Source organism: Astyanax mexicanus, chromosome 8, assembly GCF_023375975.1.
Source record: "Astyanax mexicanus isolate ESR-SI-001 chromosome 8, AstMex3_surface, whole genome shotgun sequence".
In the NCBI taxonomy this organism is placed as follows: Eukaryota; Metazoa; Chordata; class Actinopteri; order Characiformes; family Acestrorhamphidae; genus Astyanax; species Astyanax mexicanus.
The window spans coordinates 11043693-11066857 of NC_064415.1; the positions used below are offsets into that span (position 1 = coordinate 11043693).

Here is a 23165-nt window from a genome sequence, read left to right on the forward strand (position 1 = left end):
GCGGGTATTTAACGTTCCTTGATCCACAGTGTCACAAATGTACCAGGAATACAGTGTAGAGGAAGGCATTACCACCCACAGTGGACAGTGCATGGCAACCTACAAGCTGATCTGCTGCTGAGGTAGTAAACAGCTGTAGCCAGTCTGCACATCATTTCTGATTGATTTAAGTTCATGTGAGCATGTTTTAGCATGATGACATTACCCAGCATAGTTTAGATCACTTTATATAGCTATCTCAAATACTAGTTGCCTTAATAACCCATCTACACACTAACCAATGCTCACAAATATGAAAACGTGCACCAAATTCTTTTTTTTTTAGTAAAGAAGAAATCACTAGAAGCCCAATATGACCATTACATTCACGTTTACCCTGTGATAAGTGTCTGCAAACTTCCAACCACAGCTGTAAAAATCACCACTGGCTCAAATATACATAAATAAAGTGCATCTGCAGACAGAAGTAAGCCACAAGGCTCCTTCTATAGAGTCAGTCAAATGTTAGTATTTAAAAAAAAAAAACTAGTGGCCAACAATGGAAACAGTCAGATGTAGCATAAAGTGCAAACAATACAATATATTTTACAGAATAGATCTTAAACTCTAATCCAACTTTAAAACCAGGACAAAGCTAACAAGCATGTGTTAACCCTGATCATAAAGAGTACATGTGGTATGTAGTAGGTAACATTAGATGTCTTACATACATACATATATACATATGTTTCTATTAATTTGGCTGGGAGAGATGTTACAAAACAAGAATGACCATATTTTATAACAATAAAAACAAAATGCTTACAAGTTGTCCTTATTCCAAATGTAATCACTCAGTCAGGACATGTCTGATATCGGAGGTTTGCTTCTTTAGTATTTTAACTTGTAGCTGTGAGGCTAAATTTAAAGCTTATGAAGGCTTATGATGATGTGTGGTTTTTTACATATCCTGACATAATGATAACGACAGACTTCCATATATAGTAAAGTTAATATCTAAAATAATTTACAAGTTCTGTAAATTAATAGACTAAATCACTAAACATTTATGTTTCATACATTTAAGTAAGTACATTTTAATGTAAATCAAGTGGAATTACTCAAATACAGGATTTCTGTAGTTTTTCATCACTGGTGGCTAGAATATGCCCCATGACGTTTTAGCTACATAAGCCTTAAAGCTAAAGAAGCAAACCAACTGACTACATTTGGAGGAAGGGGGAGATTGAATAAATTGGATTTTTGCTATCTGAAGAGAGAAGAGAAATTTGATTTGATTTTCTTAATTTCCTAAAATGTAAACAGAGTAATTATGAGTGGTTTGATGTGAAAAACTTGTGATGGTGAGAGAAACCGGATATTTGAAGACTTTAAGTGTCAGAGGTTAATTGCTGAGAAACAGTTTTACAATGGATTTGCAATGAAGATTTGATCTAAAAATGGTACTTTTAAAATACATGTGTGCAAAATAGACCACAAACTACCATTATTCTACCATTAGATTTAGAGCAAATAATTGAACAGTCTGGGCCCTATTTTAGCCACCTTTAGGCAGCTTGATTTAGAGTATTGCTATCATAACGAGGGGAAAAGTGGCGGATTGCTATTTTAATGGTGCAGCACTTCTGCGCTTTTTTAGCAGAGGAAATTGACCTGTGTGTCCATGCTGTGAAGGTACACAAACAATGATATTTCCTTTTCTGTTTATTCTTGATGTAAAAGTTGGGTTTGTGCACTGCTCCACATCTGTGTGTGTGTGTTTAACAAGTGGGGATGTGTTGCCATGGTAGCAATGAACGTCTGTCTGTTGTCTAGGTAACTTTCAGTCAGTGGTGTACTGGTATTTTCTGTTGCCAATATGGCACCTCTCACCTCACTTCCAGACCACCACACCCATCAGTGCAGAAATGTTCTTAAACTCTATATTCGTTGCTATTTAAACAGTGCAGGCGTAATGCATGAAAGGAGACAGGGTGGCAGGGTGTAAGATAGCAATGAGCATCGCCATGTTCTTTATGCAGGGTGTAAGATAGGGCCCATTGAGTGCTCAAATTCAGCACTTACAGCATTAAATTAACAGTAGTTATTTAATTAATTAACTAACTCATTTAATACTTTATTGGTGGTAAATAAAATCCATGCTAACCATTTTGGATTAGTGGAATGTTTTTTGAACATTATGTTTTCAAGTTTTATGTTCTTCAAATGTTTTAACATTCTGCTAACGTCGCTGCAGCGTCATTTGTAGTTTTGGGAATGTCAATTTTTTAATGTTTTGATAAAAATGTATGTTTTTCATACATATGTTTTCATGTTAGTTTCCGTCTAGTTGGGGACAAAACTTATTGGAAAAATGTTCCAATAATGTTGTAAAGCTAATTATGCTGCACATTTTCAAAATGTTTCTGAAATATTATTTCTGAAATGTTACAGGCTAACCTTCCTGGAATCTTTTCAAAACTGTTGCTAAACATTTTTTTATGTTCTTTTGGCTGCCTTGCAGAAATCATGACCCCTGGTTTCTATCAATTAAGCGTTTCACACCAAACCCACTCTGAATGAGTCTGTTTACACCTCAGATACGGAATTCTGCAGAAAATTGAGAAAATCAGTGGAATTCCATTTGAAATCCTGTAAGTATTACAGCCTATGTACTGAGATGAGTAGGCCATATATGTGTACAGTACAGGCCAAAAGTTTGGACATACCTTCTCTTTTTCAATGCGTTTTCTTTATTTTCATGACTATTTACATGGTAGAGTCTCACTGAAGGCATCAAAATGATCACATGTGGAATAACTTAAAAAAAAAAAAAAAAAAATATATATATATATATATATATATATATATATATATATATATATATATATATATATATTCTAGTTTCTGCAAAATAGCCACCCTTTGCTCTGATTACTGCTTTGCACACTCTTGGCATCATTCTCTCAATGAGCTTCAAGAGGTGGTCACCTGAAATGGTTTTCCAACAGTCTTGAAGGAAGGAGTTCCCAGAGGTGTTTATTAGCACTTGTTGCCCCTTTGCCTTCTTCACTCTGTGGTCCAGCTCACCCCAAACCAGGTCCGGTTCAGGTCCGGTGACTGTGGAGGACAGCTCCAATTTTTTATTAAGTACATAAAACTCCACATGTGTTCATTCATAGTTTTGATACTTTCAGTGAGAATCTACAATGTAAATAGTCATGAAAATAAAGAAAACGCATTGAAAATGAGAAGGTGTGCACAAACTTTTGGTTTGTACTGTATGTGTGTGTGTGTAGCTGTATATCCAATTGTTGTCCTCAATTAAAGGAAATAATCATGTCCTCTCAGAGTCCTATGATCCACTATCTGGGAGTGTTCGACTGGTGGTCTGAAGGAGCCTGGGTGGACCTCTGCTTGGGGCACAGGATCTTGGCGAAGGCTCTGCGGAAGCTGCTGTGGCACAGAGGGTAGAGGAAGGGGTTAATAGCAGAGTTCAGCCACAGCAGCCAGAAGGTCACCTCGTACCAGTGGTGCGAAACGCACTGCCCCCTGCAGGCGGCGCGTATGATCATCAGCAGCGTGTACGGCGCCCAGCACACGGCGAACACGCAGACGATCACGGCCAGGGACTTGGCGATTTTCTTGTCCTGTATCAGTCGAGTACACTGACTGCTCCTCACCGCCACGCTGTCGTTACGCCCCACCACCGGCGCGGTGGAGCAGAGCTCCGAGCTCTTATCTGCCTCCTCGCTAGGCTTCTTCTTTTTCAGCAGGAAAGAGTTATGGCAGATGTAGGAGGCCAGCCGGAGCCTCTCGCGCTTCGTAGATGCAGCAGGAGCCTGGAATTTGGGGGAACCCATCTCCTGGCGGTGCCGTAACCTGCGGTCTCGGATGCTGCGGTAGATGCTGAGGTTGAAGAAGGCCACGGACAGCAGGGGGAAGAAGAACTCCAGGGTGGAAGCGCAGAGCAGGAAGTACCAGGTGTAGAAGAACTCGGCAAAGCACTCGTCGTCTGGAACATGGCTCTCCCCGGTCACCTGCTCCCACAGCAGGATGGCAGGGCCGTACAGGAGGAAGGCCAGAATCCACACGGTTGCCATCTTCGCCAGCGCACAGCGCGTCATCCCCTGTCTGGCCCGGTATGAGACCTCAAATCAGAAAGAGAGACAGTGTGATATAAAAAGTATGATTTTAAATTAATTAAATTCAAGTTTTATTAATCGTCAATTTTTTTTTTATCTGTATATGCCAAAAAATAAGATTTTATATGTTTTTTTTTATGCTGCCCAGACTATCAAAAGCAATCTGAATACAATCTCAATACACCAAAAAATAGGATTTTATGTGTTTTTTGTTTCTGTACAGACTTATGATTATAAGTTTAAGAGTAGAGGAGTATCAAAGCTAAACTTTGCATGGGAATATTTTTATTTTCACATGCCCGTCTGACATGACATGCAATCAGAAATCAGGAAAAAATTATACAGGTTTTACTTGTTTTATCAATTTTTACAGTTTTTCTAATCTAGATATCTAAATATACCCAAAATTGGACTGGGTTCTTTGCTGCCCAGACTATCATAACCCTTTTTTACTGTTTTTTTAAACACTTTTTTTTCATTTTCACATGCCTGGCCCAGCGTAACAATTAATCAGAAAAAAAAATAGTATGATGAAAGTGTGATTTTTTTATTAGTTTTTTCTTGTTTTGTTAATTTAAAGGAGCTGTAAAAAACGGATTTTAACTTTTTTTTGTTAGTTATTTTTGCTGTTCAGACTACCAAAAGCAATCTGAATACAATCTAGACAAACCAAAAATAGCATTTTATGTATCTTTCTCACAGATTAAGTTTATAAATTTACTAATTCATTTTATAAGTGTTAATTTTATCAATTTTTAATTTTTTTTTTGTTAATAATTTTATCAATTTTTACAGTTTTTTTAATACTTTTCCTCTACTAGAACAGCAATAAGGTATCAAAACTGTGCATGGAAATATTTTCATTTTCACAGCGAGTCATCCCCTGCCTGGCCCTGTATGACAAATTAAATCAGAAAGACAGTATGATAAAAGTATGGTACTAATTTTATACAAGTTTTACATGTTTTACCATTTTTTTCTTTATAGATACGCTAAAATTAGATTTTATGTGTTTGTTTGCTGTACAGGCTTAATAATAATAATAATAATAATAATAATAATAATAATAATAATAATAATAATAATAATAATAATAATAATATGGATTCATTCTAGATATGCCAAGAAATCAGATGACCTGTAATGTCAAGACTATCAAAAGACAATCCGGACACAATTTTGATGTGCCAAAAATTGAATTTCATGTGCTTTTTTTCTGTCCAGGATATCAAAAGCAATCTGAATACAATCTAGGTTTGCCAAAATGTGATTTTATGTGGGGTTTTTTTTGTCAAGACTATCAAAAAAGAATACCAAAGTCAAGCCAAGAGTGCATAGCTAAATGAGAACACAGTGGCAGAATTACTGCACATTATAATTGGAAGTGTCAACAAGATACTGGAAGACATTGATAAAGAGCTCAAGTGATGTGAAAAGTAATGAAGATAACATTATTACATGAAGTATTAAGATTAGAATTCTAATAAACAGTAACAGGTTTAAACAGTATCTGGATACAGTCTAGAAATTGTATTGGCTCTGTAGTCATTACTGAACACTGGAAAACTGGTACTTGTCTAAAGTATGTAAATCTCTCCAAATGATCCAGAATGCAGCAGCCCGTCTGGTCTTCAACCAGCCAAAACGGGCGCACGTCACCCCACTGCTCATTGAGCTCCATTGGCTACCAGTTAGCCAAAAAAACTCTTACAATCTCCTACAAGGTGATGACAGAACAGCTCCTTCCAACCTGCACTGATCACTCCTGAAGGCTTACGCTACCTCCCGGCCGCTGCGCCCCTCCAATGAACGTCGCCTCGCTTTGCCAAACAAACATTCACACAAAGCAATCCAGACTGTTCTCATACAGAGTTCCCCAATGGTGGAAAAAACTACCTTCCACTACCAGATCAGGAGAATCTCTCGCTATCTTTAATAAACTCCTGAAGACAGAGCTCTTTAAAGAGCACTTACTCTCCTAACACCTCTAGCTAACTACCTTCCACTACCAGATCAGAGAATCTCTCACTATCTTTAATAAACTCCTGAAGACAGAGCTCTTCAAAGAGTACTTACTCTCCTAACACCTCTAACACACTAACTACTTCTAACCTCATTTCCTTCTTCCCCTCCTTCACTTCTCTATCCCATTATTTCCCTTCACCTCCTTTAAGCCCTATCTAAAAATGTTTTATCTTAACTTCTATTACTTTTGTACTTGACTATTGTAAGTCGCTTTGGACAAAAGCGTCTGCCAAATGTAATGTAACGTAGAAATGCCAATATATCATTTTGGTCTGGCAGTCTGAACACAGAAAAAGTGAACTTGTAATGCAGTCATTAAAATGGCACAAGGATCTGAGTTGTTAAAACAGTGTTAAAACAGCGCTGGATCATGCATGATTAGAACTGGGCTTGGTCACGACTGGAAAACCACTGGATATTTCTGAATAAGCTTAGGAATAAGGTTAAGCTTAAGAATTAATACTACATCTGTGACGTCATCTGACCCCAAATTTATACCTAGAATTAATCCAAACCCCCACCCTGACCTTAATACTGGCCTTACCGTCATCAATGTTTAAAAGATGTGATCAAAAGACCACGTCTACTAGAGCAAAGCCAGGAAAACAGCTCTGATTACTATTGAAACAGCAGGACTAAGTGCTATTCTCTTTACTCCACTGCCTCGCCTTAAAAGGGTGAAAAAGCTCAATAAGCAGTGGCAGTCCAGAACAAAAAACAGGCCAAACAAAACGTCCAATCTCTAACACAATAATAGAAATGATTTGCGTTTTGACGGCGAGTGCAGAGGCTGGTGAAAAGCGAGCTGAGAGACGAGGGACGCAGAGAAAGAGAGAGAGAGAGAGTAAAAATCCAGGCCTGTTGATTGAAGAGCTCTTGAGCTGAAGCACTCGCTGAAAGGAGCCCCCTCCTAATGAACATATTAAAGAGCGGCAGCTGCTGGGCGCTGAATTAGTGCGTTACCTGATGATCCCCGCAGATCTGTCGGCCATTTCAAATTCTTATTCATGCTGCCTACCTCACCCCTACAGAGCCGGGGGAGGTGGGATGGCATTTGGTTTTTAATGTGTTGCGTCCACGATACAACCTACTACAACATACTCTACACACAGTGTGTCCAAGTCTTATAAACCAGCGGTAATGAACTCTATTTTATGAGTAAACCAATTAAAATTTGTACCCAAAGATCTACCCAAGTCATTATTACAGTGTATCTGATCAATGCACTCTATATGGAAACATTAGTATTGGGACACCAATGCTGTATTAAATAGAGTTTATCCTATTCTTGTTGTTGTGGTTGAGTAACTGTCTCCACTGTCCAAAGAAGGCTTTATAATAGATATTGGAGCAGTACTGTGAGGATTTGATTGCATATAATGTACACTATCAACAAGCCCAACTCTTCAACAAATCCCCAAAAGTATGGAATGAAGCACTATTCATTATTCTAGAGAGCACAGTTCTACTGCTCTACAATTCAATGCTGGGGGACTTTATGCCTCTTGAGACCATATTTAACATTAAACGTAAGACATAGACTTACTAGTGCATCTCAAAAAAATAGAATATCATTGAAAAGTTACTTTATTTCAGTAATTCAGTTCAAAATCTGAAACTCATAAATTATATAGATGTATTACATACAGAGCGATCTATTTAAGAGTTTATTTGTTTTATTGTTGATGATTATGGCTTACAGCCAATGAAAACCAAAAATTAGAATGCCAAGTCGTGCTGGAAAATGAAATCCACATCTCCATAAAAGTTATCAGCAGAGGGAATCATGAAGTGCTGTAAGATTTTCTGGGAAAACACTGCACTGGACTTGATATAACACAGTGTAGGGCTGCATGATATTGGAAACATTTTACATGGCAACTGTTCAGCTCCACCCCCACTCGCGAGCTGTCTCACGTCCAGACCAATCAAGAGCTGAGTCAGCACCGAGCACTCAAATACCAAGGAAAACAGCAAAACAACAGCAATTAAAAGTGTGAATTCAGCTGTAACTGAAAATATCTACACAAAACTGTGCAGGACTGAGGTGCACAGCTTTCGACATGTGCGTTTACAAGCATGTGCCCAACCATCTGACTTCGAATGAACTTCGAATGAAAGCTATAAAGCTATCCTAGTCCTGTACAGCTCGTACCTTTCAGCTGAAAAACAGCCTTCTTGTGAAGAGGTAAGTTTTGGGTGCTGCTGAAAAAAAAACCCAGAACCCTGCAATACATCCTAGAGCAGGGGTATTTAATTAGAATTCAGTACGGTCTAATTTTGTCAGGTCAAGGTCCAGACATCATCATTTTTAACTTGTGTTATGATTCAGTGCTGTATCCTGTATACTGAAGAAGCCTAGTAGTTATGTCTGTGTTTTATGTCATCAACAACTGAAAGACAAAACTAATTACAAATACTATTTAGTATATTTAAACAATATTTATTGTTTTAAATAGGCCTGTCACAATAATTACATTATTGACTTATCATATAATAAATGGAAACACCCTCAATAATTTAACTTATCGAGTTTATTAATGTGAAACAAAATGCTATATTTATTCTATTAGATTTTATTTATATTAGATTTAGGCCTGCCTGTCATGATAGTTAGATGAATGACAAATCCTACAATATATGGAGAAATGTTTACTGAAGTATATTTAAAATATATTAATATTTAATATTTTTACTGTTAGTACTGTTTTCTGGTGCTCACCATCTGAATTAGCCTTTCTCGCTTTATTCCCTGACTGCAACTTCTCACTGCATACTTCGCCTGTGTGTGCTCTGCTCTCCCGCTCTGCACAGATCTGATTGGCGGAGGAGAGCGCTTGGCGATCTTACAGCACACGTGATTGGTCTGAGTTTACTGCGCTGCAAAGCACGTTTAACATAAAGACAAGAAAATTTCTGCTGCTTTAAATGAACACTGTCAGAATTAAATCCTTCTCAGTTGTTTATCGGTATGGGTCCACATTGAACAACGCCTGGGTCCGGACCTGGACCACGGTCAGCCTATTAGTGACCCCTGACCTGGACCAATATAGCCTAGTAAGTGAAATTAGTGTACTAGCTCTTTGGGTGGACCCTAAACTGGACTGTGGGAATACAATTTCGTTCCACCTCATGCACCACATGTGATGTGAATGACAATGAAACCTCCTTGAATCCTTGAGCAAATAAAAAACAACCAATCAGAAGCCATTGTCTGTGACGTCCAGAACCAGGCCACAATCTGCTTCAAAACAAACATCCTTTTAAATCAATCATCCAACATTTCCAGTATACCCATGTCCTAACAGCAAAAGAGTCATGTCCCAGTTTCTGCAACAGTTCCACTTTATTCCAGCCCACATACCACTCTGGAATGATAGCACTGATGTCATGCAGATCTGGATAGTGGAACGCAGCCACGGTTGGCTACAGTTGAACGAGGTTTGGCAGTTCAAAGATTTCACAGAGTGCCCTGTATGTGGGCCACATGTGGCCCTGAGCTCAAATGCCATGACAAACCCTAAATATAACTGCTACAGCTGGGTCAGTGCTGGCCCACAATACAACAGCCATTGCCATGATAACTGACCTGGTAGAGTCTTAACTGGGCCATATTTTAGGCCATGCATTTGCATTCGGGCCATTGTCACGTCCAGCTCAGAATTTGATTCATACATTCAAAGTCTGAAAGTCTCAGTAAGAAAAGAAAAGAAAACTCTATAAACTTCTTCTTTGGGGTTGCACAGTGCTTGGTAACACTTTTTATTTGCATTATCCAATTTCGATGCCTCATGTATCATCTATGCTCAATTGACATTCAACTAGTCAAGTCAAAGTCAAAGTCAAAGTGGTTTTTATTGTCATTTCAGCTATATACAGAGTACACAGTGAAACGAAACAACGTTCCTCCAAGGACCATGGTGCACATAAACACAGTGTAGACAGAACAATAGTGCAACAGTACAAAAGTGCAGACAGACAATACAACACCATACAGACAAAGAATAATAAATAACAAGACAGTGTGCAAATTTTGCAGTGTGCAAAAAAAGACCAGGTGAGGTAGTAATTACTCTATTACACAGTGTGCAATAGAGTCCAGTGAGGTAGTAGGGTTTTTAGTGCTTTCCATTTTCTGGGGTAAGTGGGGTAAGAGTGTGTGTGCATGTACAGAAAAAACATCAGTTCAGTCTCTGCAGTTGAGGAGTCTGATGGCTTGGGGGTAGAAGCTGTTGCAGAATCTGGTCGTGCTGGACCGGATGCTGCGGTACCTTCTTCCCGAAGGCAGGAGGGAGAACAGTTCGTGTGAGGGATGAGTGGGGTCATTCACAATGCTGGTTGCTTTGCGGATGCTGCGGGTGGTGTAAATGTCCGTGATGGAGGGGAGAGAGACTACAGTTGATGTCCATTTACTGCAACTAAAATGAAATAAGGATGAATGGAACTGATTCTCTATTGAATGTAATGCTGCATTAAATTCACCTCAGAAGTCCAGCACTGAAGCTGGAAATGATGTAACACCAGACTTGATGATGTTCCAGTTAAACTTGTAGATAATTGTACAGTATAAAGTTACCAAAACTGGTTTGTCAATCATTAATGAGTTTTTTTTTTATAAATCCAGACAAAATATGTCCCAACTTTCTGATCCAGGTTATTATTTTTAGCATTGTCCAAAATTAGCATTGTTAGAAATTCGGTATTATTTGGTATTTTGAGGATCCATACACAAAAGAAACATGTCCCATGATAGAAGTTGGACAGTATCATGTGTACAGCTGATTTAATGACACACAGATAGATAGAAGTGATAACAAACTGTATAAGACCACTGCTTTTACTTCTATTTATCTGCAGGGCAGCCATTTTGTTTTCTGAACTCAAGGTTGGTATGGCTCTTTTGACTTTCTGAGCAGGAATTCTGACTTGTATGACGGTTCCAGTTCAAATTTCATACTTGAAAATAGTAAATTCCAACATCCAAGTTCAAATGGGGAACAGTATAATCCTACACATAACCCTAACCCAAACCCTAACTTTAACTATACTCATAAAGCAAAGGAATGCTGATTTTTTTTTTTTTTGGTTTTGTTGGTACCAAAAATCAACTATAAATCAAGGTTATTAAAGGTTTAAATTAAGATATTTTTTTAACATTGAAAACACAATATGAATTTAAAATCGATTGAATGTCTATTTGCTATCAGGGTACCCTTTTAGATGTGACTGCAACTATAACACCATCTAAACAAAGTGATACCAAAAGTTTTTTTTTGTTTGTTTTTTTTTTTTACCTTATCTGATGTTTATGACAATGTTTGAAGTCCCAGCCAAACCCACTATCCAGTAATTCCCAAGTGACTGGTACCTTGGTTTTTGATTTTCTTTTAACCAGATAAGGAATTATTTTGGAATGAAAGTCCATGTCCCCAGTCACACTTTCTATGGCTTGAGGATGGCATGTTCTTGATGTAAAAAAAATAAGGTCAGCTTGAGAGGGAGGACAGATGGCTTTGGACAGTGCAGCTGACCTTACTAATAATTTCCTCTTACATTTTATTTTATTTATTCATATATAAAATAATAAAATAATGTGGTTCTTATATTTGATTTACGGGTCAGTAAAGCAATTAAAAATAGAAAAAAAGTACATTTTGTCACTGTATTATCTGCTCATTTATTGCCGTTTCACCTAAATATATCCTGGGCACACTTTCCTGGTCTGATCAGATAAATTGCCAGGTGGCTGGGATTGTGCTTACCCTTCACCCATCCTATCTAATTACCAGTTACTACCTGTTTAAAGGGGTCACACACTTTCACATTATTGCATTTTACAGGATCTTGCTTCACTTTTTTACTTTTTTGGTCTAAAAAGCTGTAAAAACTGGGTAGTCTGGAACACTGACGATGAGTGTATGCAAATAGCTGGTGCCAGAAGCCAATGGAAAAGAAGCTGCCAGTGGTAACAGATAGAAACTCAATTATTATAGGTTGATTTGTGAGGTTTGGATTGATTTTGGCTGCTCGGCCATGGAAACTCTCCATTCCATGAGTCTCTCTACACACAGTCTCTCTACAGAAAGTTGGTTCCTCTATGGTGGTGCACTATACTCCTCGGGATCCACTGACTCCACTCTGTTATTTTACACTGACAGAGCACAGAGTCGCTGTCGTTCTCAGTCTCTTCCACGGTGTTATAATATCACTGACAGTTGGCTGTGGAATATTTAGTAGTGAGTAGTGAAATTTTACCAATGGACCTGTTGTACAGGTGCTGCATCCTATCAGGGTACCACAGTGCTGGAGTTCACTGAGCTCCTGAGAGCCTGAGACCCATTCTTTCACTGATGCTTGTAGAAGCAGTCTGCATTCTTACAGTTGCAAGAAAAAGGATGTGAACCCTTTGGGATTCCATCATCAAAACCTCATCCCAACTGTGAAACATGGTGGAGGGGGCATCATGGTTTGGGGCTGCTTTGCTGCCTCAGGGCCTGGGTGAATTGACGTCATCAATGGAAAAATGAATTCCCAAGTTTACCAATACATTTTGCAGAAAAACTTAAGACCATCTGTCCGCCAACTGAAGCTCAACAGAGGATGGATGAGGCAACAGGACAATGACCCAAAACATAGAAGTATATCAACAACCGAATATATTCAACAGAAGAAAATACTGGGCCTTCTGGAGAGTCCTGACCTCCTGGACCCAATTGAGATGCTGTGGCATCATGACCTCAAGAGAGATATTTACACCAGATATCCCAAGAACATTATAGCTGATCTGAAACAGTTTTGTGAAGAGGAATGGTTAAAAACTCCTCCTGACTGTTGTACAGGTATGATCTGTTTTTTGCTGCCAAAGAAAGGTCAACCAGTTATTAAATACAAAGGTTTACATACTTTTTCCCACCCTGCACTGTGAATGTTGTGTTCAATAAAACCATGCAAACATATCTTTTTGTGTGGTATTAGTTTAAGCAGACTGTGTTTGTCTATTGTTGTGACTTAGATGAAGATCAGATTTAATTTAATTTAACACATTTAATGACCAATTTATGCAGAAATCCAATTAATCCCAAAGGGTTTACATACTTTTTCTTGTAACTTCGGCTGCTGCTTTTATACACCTTTTGCCATGGAAGTGATTGGAACCAGAGTTCAATGAATGTAGTGGAAATGTAGTGTGGTTAAATAATGTTTGGAAATATCTAATTTGATATAAAACAGACTTAATTTATTTGAATTCAGTCTAATTGTAGGTTTACAGCGCTGTGTATCCAGATCTAAGCTGGTAAAACAGTGTGTAATATACTGAAGTGTTAGGAACCTGCCACATTCTGAACCAGTGCCTGCAGCATAATTATTCAGGGTCATGACACACTTGGCTCTGATTTCACAGCACATTGAAAAGCATATTCCACAGTAAAACTGAAATATGGAAGAATAAAGCAGATCTATTAGTTATCAATGTTAATCTTAAAAGTCTAACATAACTGCATCAGCTGTGTCAACCCCTGGGGCTGTTTTTTCTAAAGCAATATTATTAGATTTTGGCTTGTAAATTGTATTATTTCCTGAAATTGGGTATTTTTAATGGATTCACAACTGATTTTAAAGCATGAATGTTGGAGCTGCTACAGAGCAAGATAATGTCCTGGATCAATCTTCTGGTTGATAATTAAATGAATAAACAACACTCAGCTGAAATGTACTGTGTGTTGTTTAGCACATAGGGTCCTTATCATACACTCTGAGAAAGGTGCTTTACAATGCTCTTTGCTATCCTACACTCCGTCAAAAATCTATTTTGATGCCTTGAGCCCTCGCCATTAAAATAGCGTCTGTCTTTAGGAATAAATCTACACTAATGGGTGTGGTGGTCTGGAAGTGAGGTGTGTTGAATTAAAGTTCTGGCATGTTTCTATCATGGAGGCGGAAAATACATGTGCGCCACTGACTGATTAAAACCATGACAACAGTCAACAATCATCCAATTCTATGTTAGGCATGCAGGAGCATGTCAATCCGACTTTTACCTCAACAATAAACAGAATAAGGAATAAAATAACATTGCCCTCAAATTAGTTGCTGGTGTATCTTCACAGCATGAACGTGCAGGTCAGTATCCTCTGCTGAGACGCACAAAAGCACCGCGCTGTTAAGATACGAACACACCAAAGTCAGAGGCACCTGACTCTTTAAGGGAATGGCAAGTGTCACACTGATTGGTTTGTTTCATGTCACGCCCAAAACACACCCTTGCTTAATTAAGAGAATTAGTACATGCCTTTTGTGTGTTTCGAGCTACACAAAGCGTATTCTATGCACTCTCACCATACCAAAAACACAGGACACATCTCTAAATCAAGCTGCACGATCCACAATTGACCGGTGCGCTATACTGTAGATCGACCTGCACATACTATAATGTATATAATGGTGAATATTCAGTCAAAATGGACATTACGCACAGGATTTAATTTTTTGATAAGATTACATTTAGATTACATGCAAAGTAAATAAAACAAGATTAAGTAAAAAAAAAAAAAAAAAAAAAAAGTAAAATTAGTAAAAATAAATAGTGGTTTTCAGAACTAGAGGTAACATATTCGTCCCAATTTTCCAAGGACAGCACTGCATACACTTAAAGCCAGTAAAGAAAGTCCTTATTGTACAGAATATTGTACAGATTTGTCAAGAGCTTCTGTAAAATTATTGGCTTTATGCAAAGTAAAAATCTAATTATTATCTCATGTAAATCTGGATTTTTTTTTTTATCTGATTCCCCAAGTTTGTGTAAACACACTGATTAGATTACTGACAAAATCAGAATTTTCTGCAGTTACTGAAAAAGAGTTTCTTAAAATGAATAACATGCTGTAATAGAGCTTTAATAACATAAAGGGTGGCACTTAAACATCTGATATTATATTTATTATATTCATATTCGCATTCTGCTAAATATATGTTTTTGCCTTTTATGCGGATAAAATTGCATCAGTTGTACATAATAATCAATTTGATTGGGAAATTAAATACTGTAATTGAAGGCTGAGACTTTTGGGCAGCACTCTACATGTATCTGATTTGAACGTCAGGTGACTCGATTTTCTTTGGCTTGAACAATTCAGGTTTAAAAATAGAACGACCTTAAATCTTGATATCAAAACTATTTACCCCCAAATTGGGGATAATCTCTATCTCGTGTTTTCATAAACTGAGTCAACTGAAGGTTCTCGGCAAATAACGTCATATTTCAGTTGTTTCACCAGCGGTAAATATGTTTCAGCACTTTCTCCGAGTTAAACGTGTCTTTTAGCGAGAAACTTGGCCGTGCAGACATCCTCCTCTAGCTGTTTATAATGGCAGCTCAGGGACACTTAATATCCACAGATCTATTCTCAGAGGGATTGGATTAATGAGTAGCTTAAAGCAATGATATCTTACATTTGAAGCATTCTAATGCTGAGTTTACTGCCATCATGACTTGTTGATTTAGTTTGTTCTTAAAGGCTGATCTCACACCAGCTATTATTGGCGTTTCTCAAGTTTTCTGGAAGTTTCTGGCATTTTCTGAAGTTTCTGAATGTGCAGAGCACTGGAAGTGTTCATGTTATCGGAATGGAATAAATGACTGATACTGCACAGGGATCTGGAGGAAATAGGGAGAATAAGAAAAGACTGTTTGTGAGTCGTAATTAATCTCTCAAGAAATGCGCTGCTCTCCTGGAACCATAACTTTTTCAGAAATACACTGAAACATTTATTTCTTAAGTTTTATAACCTTAGAAGCTGATACCCTCCATTCCCGAGGCTCAGTTTTCATTTATAACTTGAGGGGAGGATGATCTACTTCAGTAACTTTCTCAGAAAAGCCAAGTTCATGGCAAAAAGTGTCAACCAGCAAGAGATTTAGGTCCTAAATGTCATGCAAGACTCTTTAATGGTCAACTTGGGGACCTTGGAGCTTTGCTGCTCGTACCCATGAATCAGATTTTCCCTACAATGTTTCGTACTCCTCCCTCATTTGCACTCATTAAACAGGAAATCCACCTCATAAAAACCTTAAAACTAACACATAAAAATTGCTCTATGCCATTTTATAAGCTAAAATCTAAAATACAGTAGTCAGTAGGGAATTCAGGCTGTGATTCTACCACTACAGGACACCCTTTTCACATGCCTTTCTGGACAAGCTTCGCGATAAAGAACAGTGTAGCGAATATGTAAACTAAGGCTGTAATGTAATATTATATAATTGGCTCCCACTACAGTCTGTACAAACCAGACTTAAGTTCAGGCACTAAAGGATACACTTTACACATGCCTTTTTGGGCAAGCTGAGAGATACAGAACAGTGTAGCTGAGCCCGTCAAGATAATTTATAATATATTATTTATGGACAATACACTGTTAGTGTATTCAGGACACATTTTACACATGCATTTCTGGACAAGCTGAGAGATTCAGAACTGTGAAGCGAATATGTGAACTGAGGCTAAAAAGTAATATTATATCATAAAAATCGTCAACCCAAAGAGGTTTCTGGTCAACATGTCATGAAAAACTTCTTAGTAGTCAACTTTAAGACCTTCAACGTTTGCCATTTGTAGCCATGAATCATATTGTTCGCCTTCTTTTCAGCATTTAAAGCTACAAAATAAAGTAGAGTGTATCTGGGACTTTTGAAATATTTAACCTCAATTGGTATCAATAGGTACAAAACAGAATTGTGTGGAATTGGTATTTCTTGCTTATTGGCTCCCACTGCAGTCTGGATATACAATTCAGACTAAAATTCCAGCACTAAAGGACACACTTTACACATGCATTTGTGGACAAGCTGAGAGACACAGAAGAGTGTAGCTAAGCCTGTCAAGATAATTTATAATACATTATTTAAGGAAAATACACTGGTAGTGTATTCAGGACACACTTTACACATGCATTTCTGGACAAGCTGAGAGATGCAGAACAATGTAGTAAATATGTGGACTGGGGCAGTAGAGTAATATCACAGTCCAACTCCACTCTTTACTAATCAAATTTTGGACCTTTTGGTGCTCCAACCCAATTTTTACAGATTTTCCCACAGTTTGCTTTGCTCCCTCCCTCATTTGCACTCATTTAACAGATATTCCACCTCACAATAACATTAAAACTAGCACCCAGAAGCTTGCTGTGTGGCGCGTTCTGCTGTTTTCCGTTTGCACTCGGCCTCTTTTCCCCCCCTTTGAAGCTACAATCTAAAGTAGAGTGGAACGGACAAAGGCAGAGTTTGTAAGATCAAATAGCACATAGTGCCAGATTAAAGGCTGAGATTATGCCTGTGTGGTTTGGATTCGCATGCTCTGATGTTAAGTGTTTGTGTGTTTGTGTGTGTGTCTATGAGTGTGTGTGTATGAGTGTGTATTGGATGAAGGACAAAACAAAAGCAGGCGTTGTCGGGGTGCCCAGGCCGTCTGCTCAGATAGACAGATCTTCTACGAGAGCTTTGAAGCTGTGGAACACTCCATCAAGAACATGCTTCATTTATATTTCTGCATCAACAGGGACAGTCCATTAGATCAGTGGGCGGACCACTTGGATAACACATTCACATGAAGCCGCTCACTGTTGTGGTGGGATGATGGTGGAGTGTGCCTACTTCACTGCATAGCATTAGCATGTTTTGATTGGATAATTCATACTTCTCTGTGTTAATAGTACTTCTTAATGTGGTGTATTTAATATTCATTAAGTTATATCTGTATTTTGATTTACTACACAGACCAATCTGATCGTTTAAGGGAAAAAATACATGTAAACTATCTGTGGGTTGTAGTGCAATCAACCTACACAGCAACAGTAGTCTACTGCAGCAGTATAAAAGCATAAATGTAGGGTAGTTTATAATATTCGCGGTTTTTGGACTATGGAAGAAACTGCACCCAGCTAGGGACTTGAACCCAGGACCCAAGCGCTGGGAGGCAAACATGCTAACCACTAAACCACTGTGCCACCCCATTCAGGTAGTCAGCTGACCTCATTCTTTGGGCACATAAAGTTACTGAACCTAGACCTGACCTACTGCAGCAACCCCAGGTCATAGCCCCGCCCCCACAGGCTTGTACTGTAGGCAGTAGGCATGATGGGTGCATCACTTAAGCCGCCTCTTTTCTTACCCTGATGCTCCCATAACTAACAAAGATGCTTTTACAACGAGATACGAACTAAACTATTTCTGTTTCACCATTTTCATTTTTAGTTTACACTAAGCCCCCTCCCCCCTTAATTAGCTAAAATTTAAAGTGGAGTTTATCTGGGAGTGGTCAGTAGTCAGTAGGCTGTGTGCAATTCAGCCTGTAATTCTACCACTACAGGACACCCTTTACACATGCATTTCTGGACAAGCTGAGAGGTAAATAACTGTGTATCTAATATCTGGACTGGGGTAGTAGAGTAATATTACCTGATTTAAGACAGTTCGTGCCAAAAAATAATCGACTCGGAGAGGTTGTCTGGCCAACATGTCATGATTATCAACTTTTAGACCTTAAAACTTTTGGCACTTGTAGCCATGCATCATATTATCTGCCTCCTTTCCAGCATTTAAAGCTACAGACTAAAGTAGAGTGTATCTAGGAGGACGTTTGTATTATTCAACTCTAATTGGTATCAATATGTACATTTGGGGACCTTGCACCTGTGCTGCTTCTACCCATGAATCAGATTTTCTCCACATGCATTTCTGGACAAGCTGAGAGACACAGAACACTGTAGCTAAGCTCGTCAAGGCTTCCTCCCTCCTTTATAAGCTAAAATGTAAAGTAGAGTGCATTTAGGATTTGCAAAATCTAACCCCAACTAGTTATTTAGGACACACTTTACACATGCATTTCTGGACAAGCTGAGAGATACAGAACAGTGTAGCTAAGCCTGTCAAAATAACTACTATTTATGAACAATACACTGGTAGTGTATTCAGGACAAACTTTACACATTATAAAGCATTATATTCTTTGCATCCTGATCTGGTTTCAGTCGTGGCTTTGGCTCGAATATTAAAAGAACTTGAGGTGTCTTGGGCTTTTCTTGGATTCGGCTCTAGCGCCCTCGATCACTACTCTGTTCTGAATGGCTTCCAGTTCACTGAGATCTGAGAAAAATAGCTTTCTTCACAAAAAGTAATTAATCTTTGTTTCAAGTAGTAATTAAAAATCATTCAAAAACTCAAATTACTTTCTTTTGTAGTAAGAAGTGGACCCTTCAAATACTTTTTTCAACAAACACTTTTTTAAAGTGACCAAAAATACAAAATAAACCTAAAGGATTTTTTTTGTGAAAACTGAAAAATATTCTTCAAAAAAAAAAAGCTACCTCCATCAGACAGCCAGACATCTTCATAAAACACCTAATTAAGAAGTTTGAGAAGGAAATCACTTGACATGCTTCTGCAGCTCTCTGTAAATGCCTGGAGATGTAGGGCATTTACCCCTTATCTACTCTCTTCTGTCTATTTCACTCCATCATTCCGACTCTGAGGAACCGGGGCCCGGAGACTGGGCTGGACAGGTCATTAATCTGAGCTGTCCTTCACTATCTGCACCTTTAAAGCATTATATGATAGCTGTGCTGGTTGACAGTGCAATAAACACAACTAGACAGTGTTCTGAACCATTGTGTCCATCACCAAACATTAAACATGCAGAACTTTCATTTATCCATTCAGACACATACAGGCTTCTGCAAATGATGCCCAAAAACTCATCAATCACGCTGGTTTGTATCTTGACTTATACACTTATAGTTTCTGTGCTGCGTCACTTTCAATTTTATTACTGAACTATTTAAATTTTATAAGTGTCACTGTTTCCAAAATAGTTTTGATGGTTCTTGACACAATGGTTTCTTAGACCCAGGTTAACACAACACTTCCAGATAAGATTCTTCATTTACTCTGCAGTTTAGTTTAACACTAGTCTTAGTTCACATTAGGAGTGAAACGATTACTTGAGTAAAAATCGAGTTACTTGATTAAAAAAATTGATCGAGAAATCGTTTAACTAATTTTAAAACTCAAAGCACGTAATTTAGCGCGGACTTTTGATGTGAAAAGCGCTTAGCGTTACGTCACCCACGCACAGGACGCAGGTGGAGAAGACGGAGGTTTTTGGAGTGGAGAGAGCAGGTCAAATTTACTTATAACAAATCAATAAGATTACCATCAGTGTATCTTAATTACAGAATGACAGCGCTGTGGAGTATTATTAATACTGTCTAATGTGTGTGGTTAGTTTATTACAACGGAGACCAGTTCTAGACTTAATACAGGCTTTATGTAATCAGTAAACACAGCGCTGTGGAGATAAACAAATACATGTTAAAGTAAGGCTGAGCTAAAGTTACTCTGGCTGTCACGTCTGGTGTTGTAGGCACTCCCTCTCCTTCCACACTTTGCTTCAACGGAGGTTCGCAGTTAGACAACTACAATACCCAGAATGCACCACCTGCTGACATCACAAACACTGCCGATCACATGACACCTCACCTGCCCCGGCCAGGAAGTCCCGAATACTGATTATTACCTGCAGTATAAAAGGACAGCTCACACACATACCTGTGCCGCACATTCTGTCATGGTGGGGTACACAGGAAATTTGGCAGTGTTAAATCAACACTGTTAGTGTTAAATCAACACATATTAGTGTTAAACTTTACACTCTCAGTGTTAATTTAACACGAACAGTGTTGATTTAACACTAACAGTGTTGATTTAACACCGCCAAATTTCCTGTGTACAGAATACAGACACTCGCAGAACCAGTTAAGGATTTTATTAAAAACCCACAGGGTATAAACAGAGATAATAGCAGTAAATAACACCAGTAAACAGATACTTGGAGGTAAAAACCTTTACAGGATAGTGAGGCAGTCCAGAGGTCATACACGAGGCAGGCAGTATCAGAGGTGATCCGAAACAGAAACGATACACAGTCCGGGTAATATAAAATTAATTAGATCTGAGTAGTGTAAAATATAAATAAACAAAAAAAAACATTTTTAATACTTTGTCACAGTTATTTCACAGGTCTTGAAGTATTTCTGAAAACACCCCCTGTCCAAGAAGGAGAATCCACTGACTTTGTGGGAAAAGAATGCAGCGAGCTTATCCAATCCATGTTTATGCCTCTATTATTTTTACTATCCCTATATTTAATACTTAAAAGAAATGTTGAAATAATTTAGTTTATTTTTATTTTTTTTACATAATTTATTAAATTATTAATTATTAAATTATTACTTGTGGTATTTATGTCTATTTTGTGTTTTATTTATTTCTATTTGGGTTTGCAATGTGGAAATGTATGTTGTGAATTAAAAAATTAAACCAATTGGTCATTCATTATTAAGTGAAATTTCTTGTTTTCTCTTGTGTACTTTTTAATTGCTTTTTAAGCAAGCAAATATGTTTTATCCAAATACTTGATTAATCAAACCAATTTTTCAGTAGAGTACTCGATTACTAAAATAATCAATAGCTGCAGCCTTATTTCACATCCTGTGGACCGAACAATTTCTCTATTTCCAATATTTCTTATGGACTATGTTTATGTATTTAGCATTTTTATGTCCTTAAATAACACGTTGAATGTAAACTACATCTACTAAAGACAATATTATACAGTGTAAGAAAACCATTGTCTTTTTTAAACATATTTAAGCATATGCACATTTAACATTCATTTAAACAATATTTGGAGATGAAAGTAGGGCTGCACTATATTGGAACAACAGGAATCGGCCCTTTGCTTTAATCAGGCATGTTGTTTGATTTTTAAATGGTAAGTAAAAGTGTTTTTCTGGGATTAAAACGTGAATTCAGCTGTAACTTAAAAAATCTGCGCTGCAAAACTGTGCTGGACTGAGGTGCACAGCTTTCCACACATGCGGTTAATTTTGTTTGAATAATAGACACAACACAGTTGTACTCCTGGTAGTATTTGGCAGACTCAGTAAACTGCCACTGAATTATGTTGTTTGAGACTGTAAAATAAATTTGCCATGCTGCTCCTTTAATTTCATAGTATCTACAACATTTGTCTGTAAAAGAAACCTTTTCTTCTATAAAATAGTTTCCAATATATACAGCTCTGGAAAAATAAATGAGACCACCTAAAAATGCTGAGTTTCTTTAATTTTTCAAATTAAAAACCTCTGGAATATAATCAAGATGGATTTTGAGGAATTTTTGCACCAGGAGTAAAGGCATAAAGTTATCCAAAAGCAGTGTGTAAGACTGGTGGAGGAGAACATGCCAAGATGCATGAAAACTGGGGTTATTCCACCAAATACTGATTTCTTAACCCTTAAAACTTCATGAATATGAATTTGTTTTCTTTGAATTATTTGAGGTCTGAAAGCTCTGCAGACGTTTCTCATTTTCTGCTAATAAATGCTCTAAATGACAATTTTTATTTGGGATTGTTGAGAAATGTTGAGGAATATTGTCTGTAGTTTATAGAATAAAACAAGAATGTTCATTTTACTCAAACATATACCTATAAATAGCGAAATCAGAGAAACTGATTCAGAAACTGAAGTGATCTCTTAATTTTTTCCAGAGCTGTACATTGACGTCTACTAAAACTGTAAAACTGTGTGTAGTGTGAAACATTTCTGGCAGAAATCAGTGCATAATATAATGATAATCTCCTGTAATAAGGTCAAAACTCTTCTAAAGAATGGAAAGCCCACTTCACCCACCTCCTCCACTTCCACATTCCCCAAGAATATATTATTCCATTACAACTAGAACAACCCAGGCAGTAACTTTACTTATATCCCCCTCCACTCGTCTGTACCCTATCCTCCAGTTATCAAAATGATTTCCATTCATGCATAACAATCACTTTATCTCCCGCAGCTCACAATCAAACTCACGTCTGCACTCTTCCCCCCGGAGTCTTCCTGTTCCTCCCCTACACAGAGATTCAGTGTTTAGTAAACTGAAATCTAAACGCTTCCCTGTAC

General features: G+C 37.8%; 1 protein-coding gene across 1 annotated transcript in view; it reads right to left on the reverse strand.

Moving 5' to 3' along the window:
- Window positions 1–2836: 2836 nt before the first annotated feature.
- The window catches only part of LOC103025815 (histamine H3 receptor), a 39164-nt gene continuing 18835 nt past the window's right edge, over window positions 2837–23165 (reverse strand). Inside the window, exon 3 of the mRNA XM_007254607.4 lies at window positions 2837–4130. Coding sequence (XP_007254669.3) covers window positions 3345–4130 — 786 coding nt within the window. The 3' untranslated portion in view covers window positions 2837–3344. The remainder of the gene's footprint in view (window positions 4131–23165) is intronic.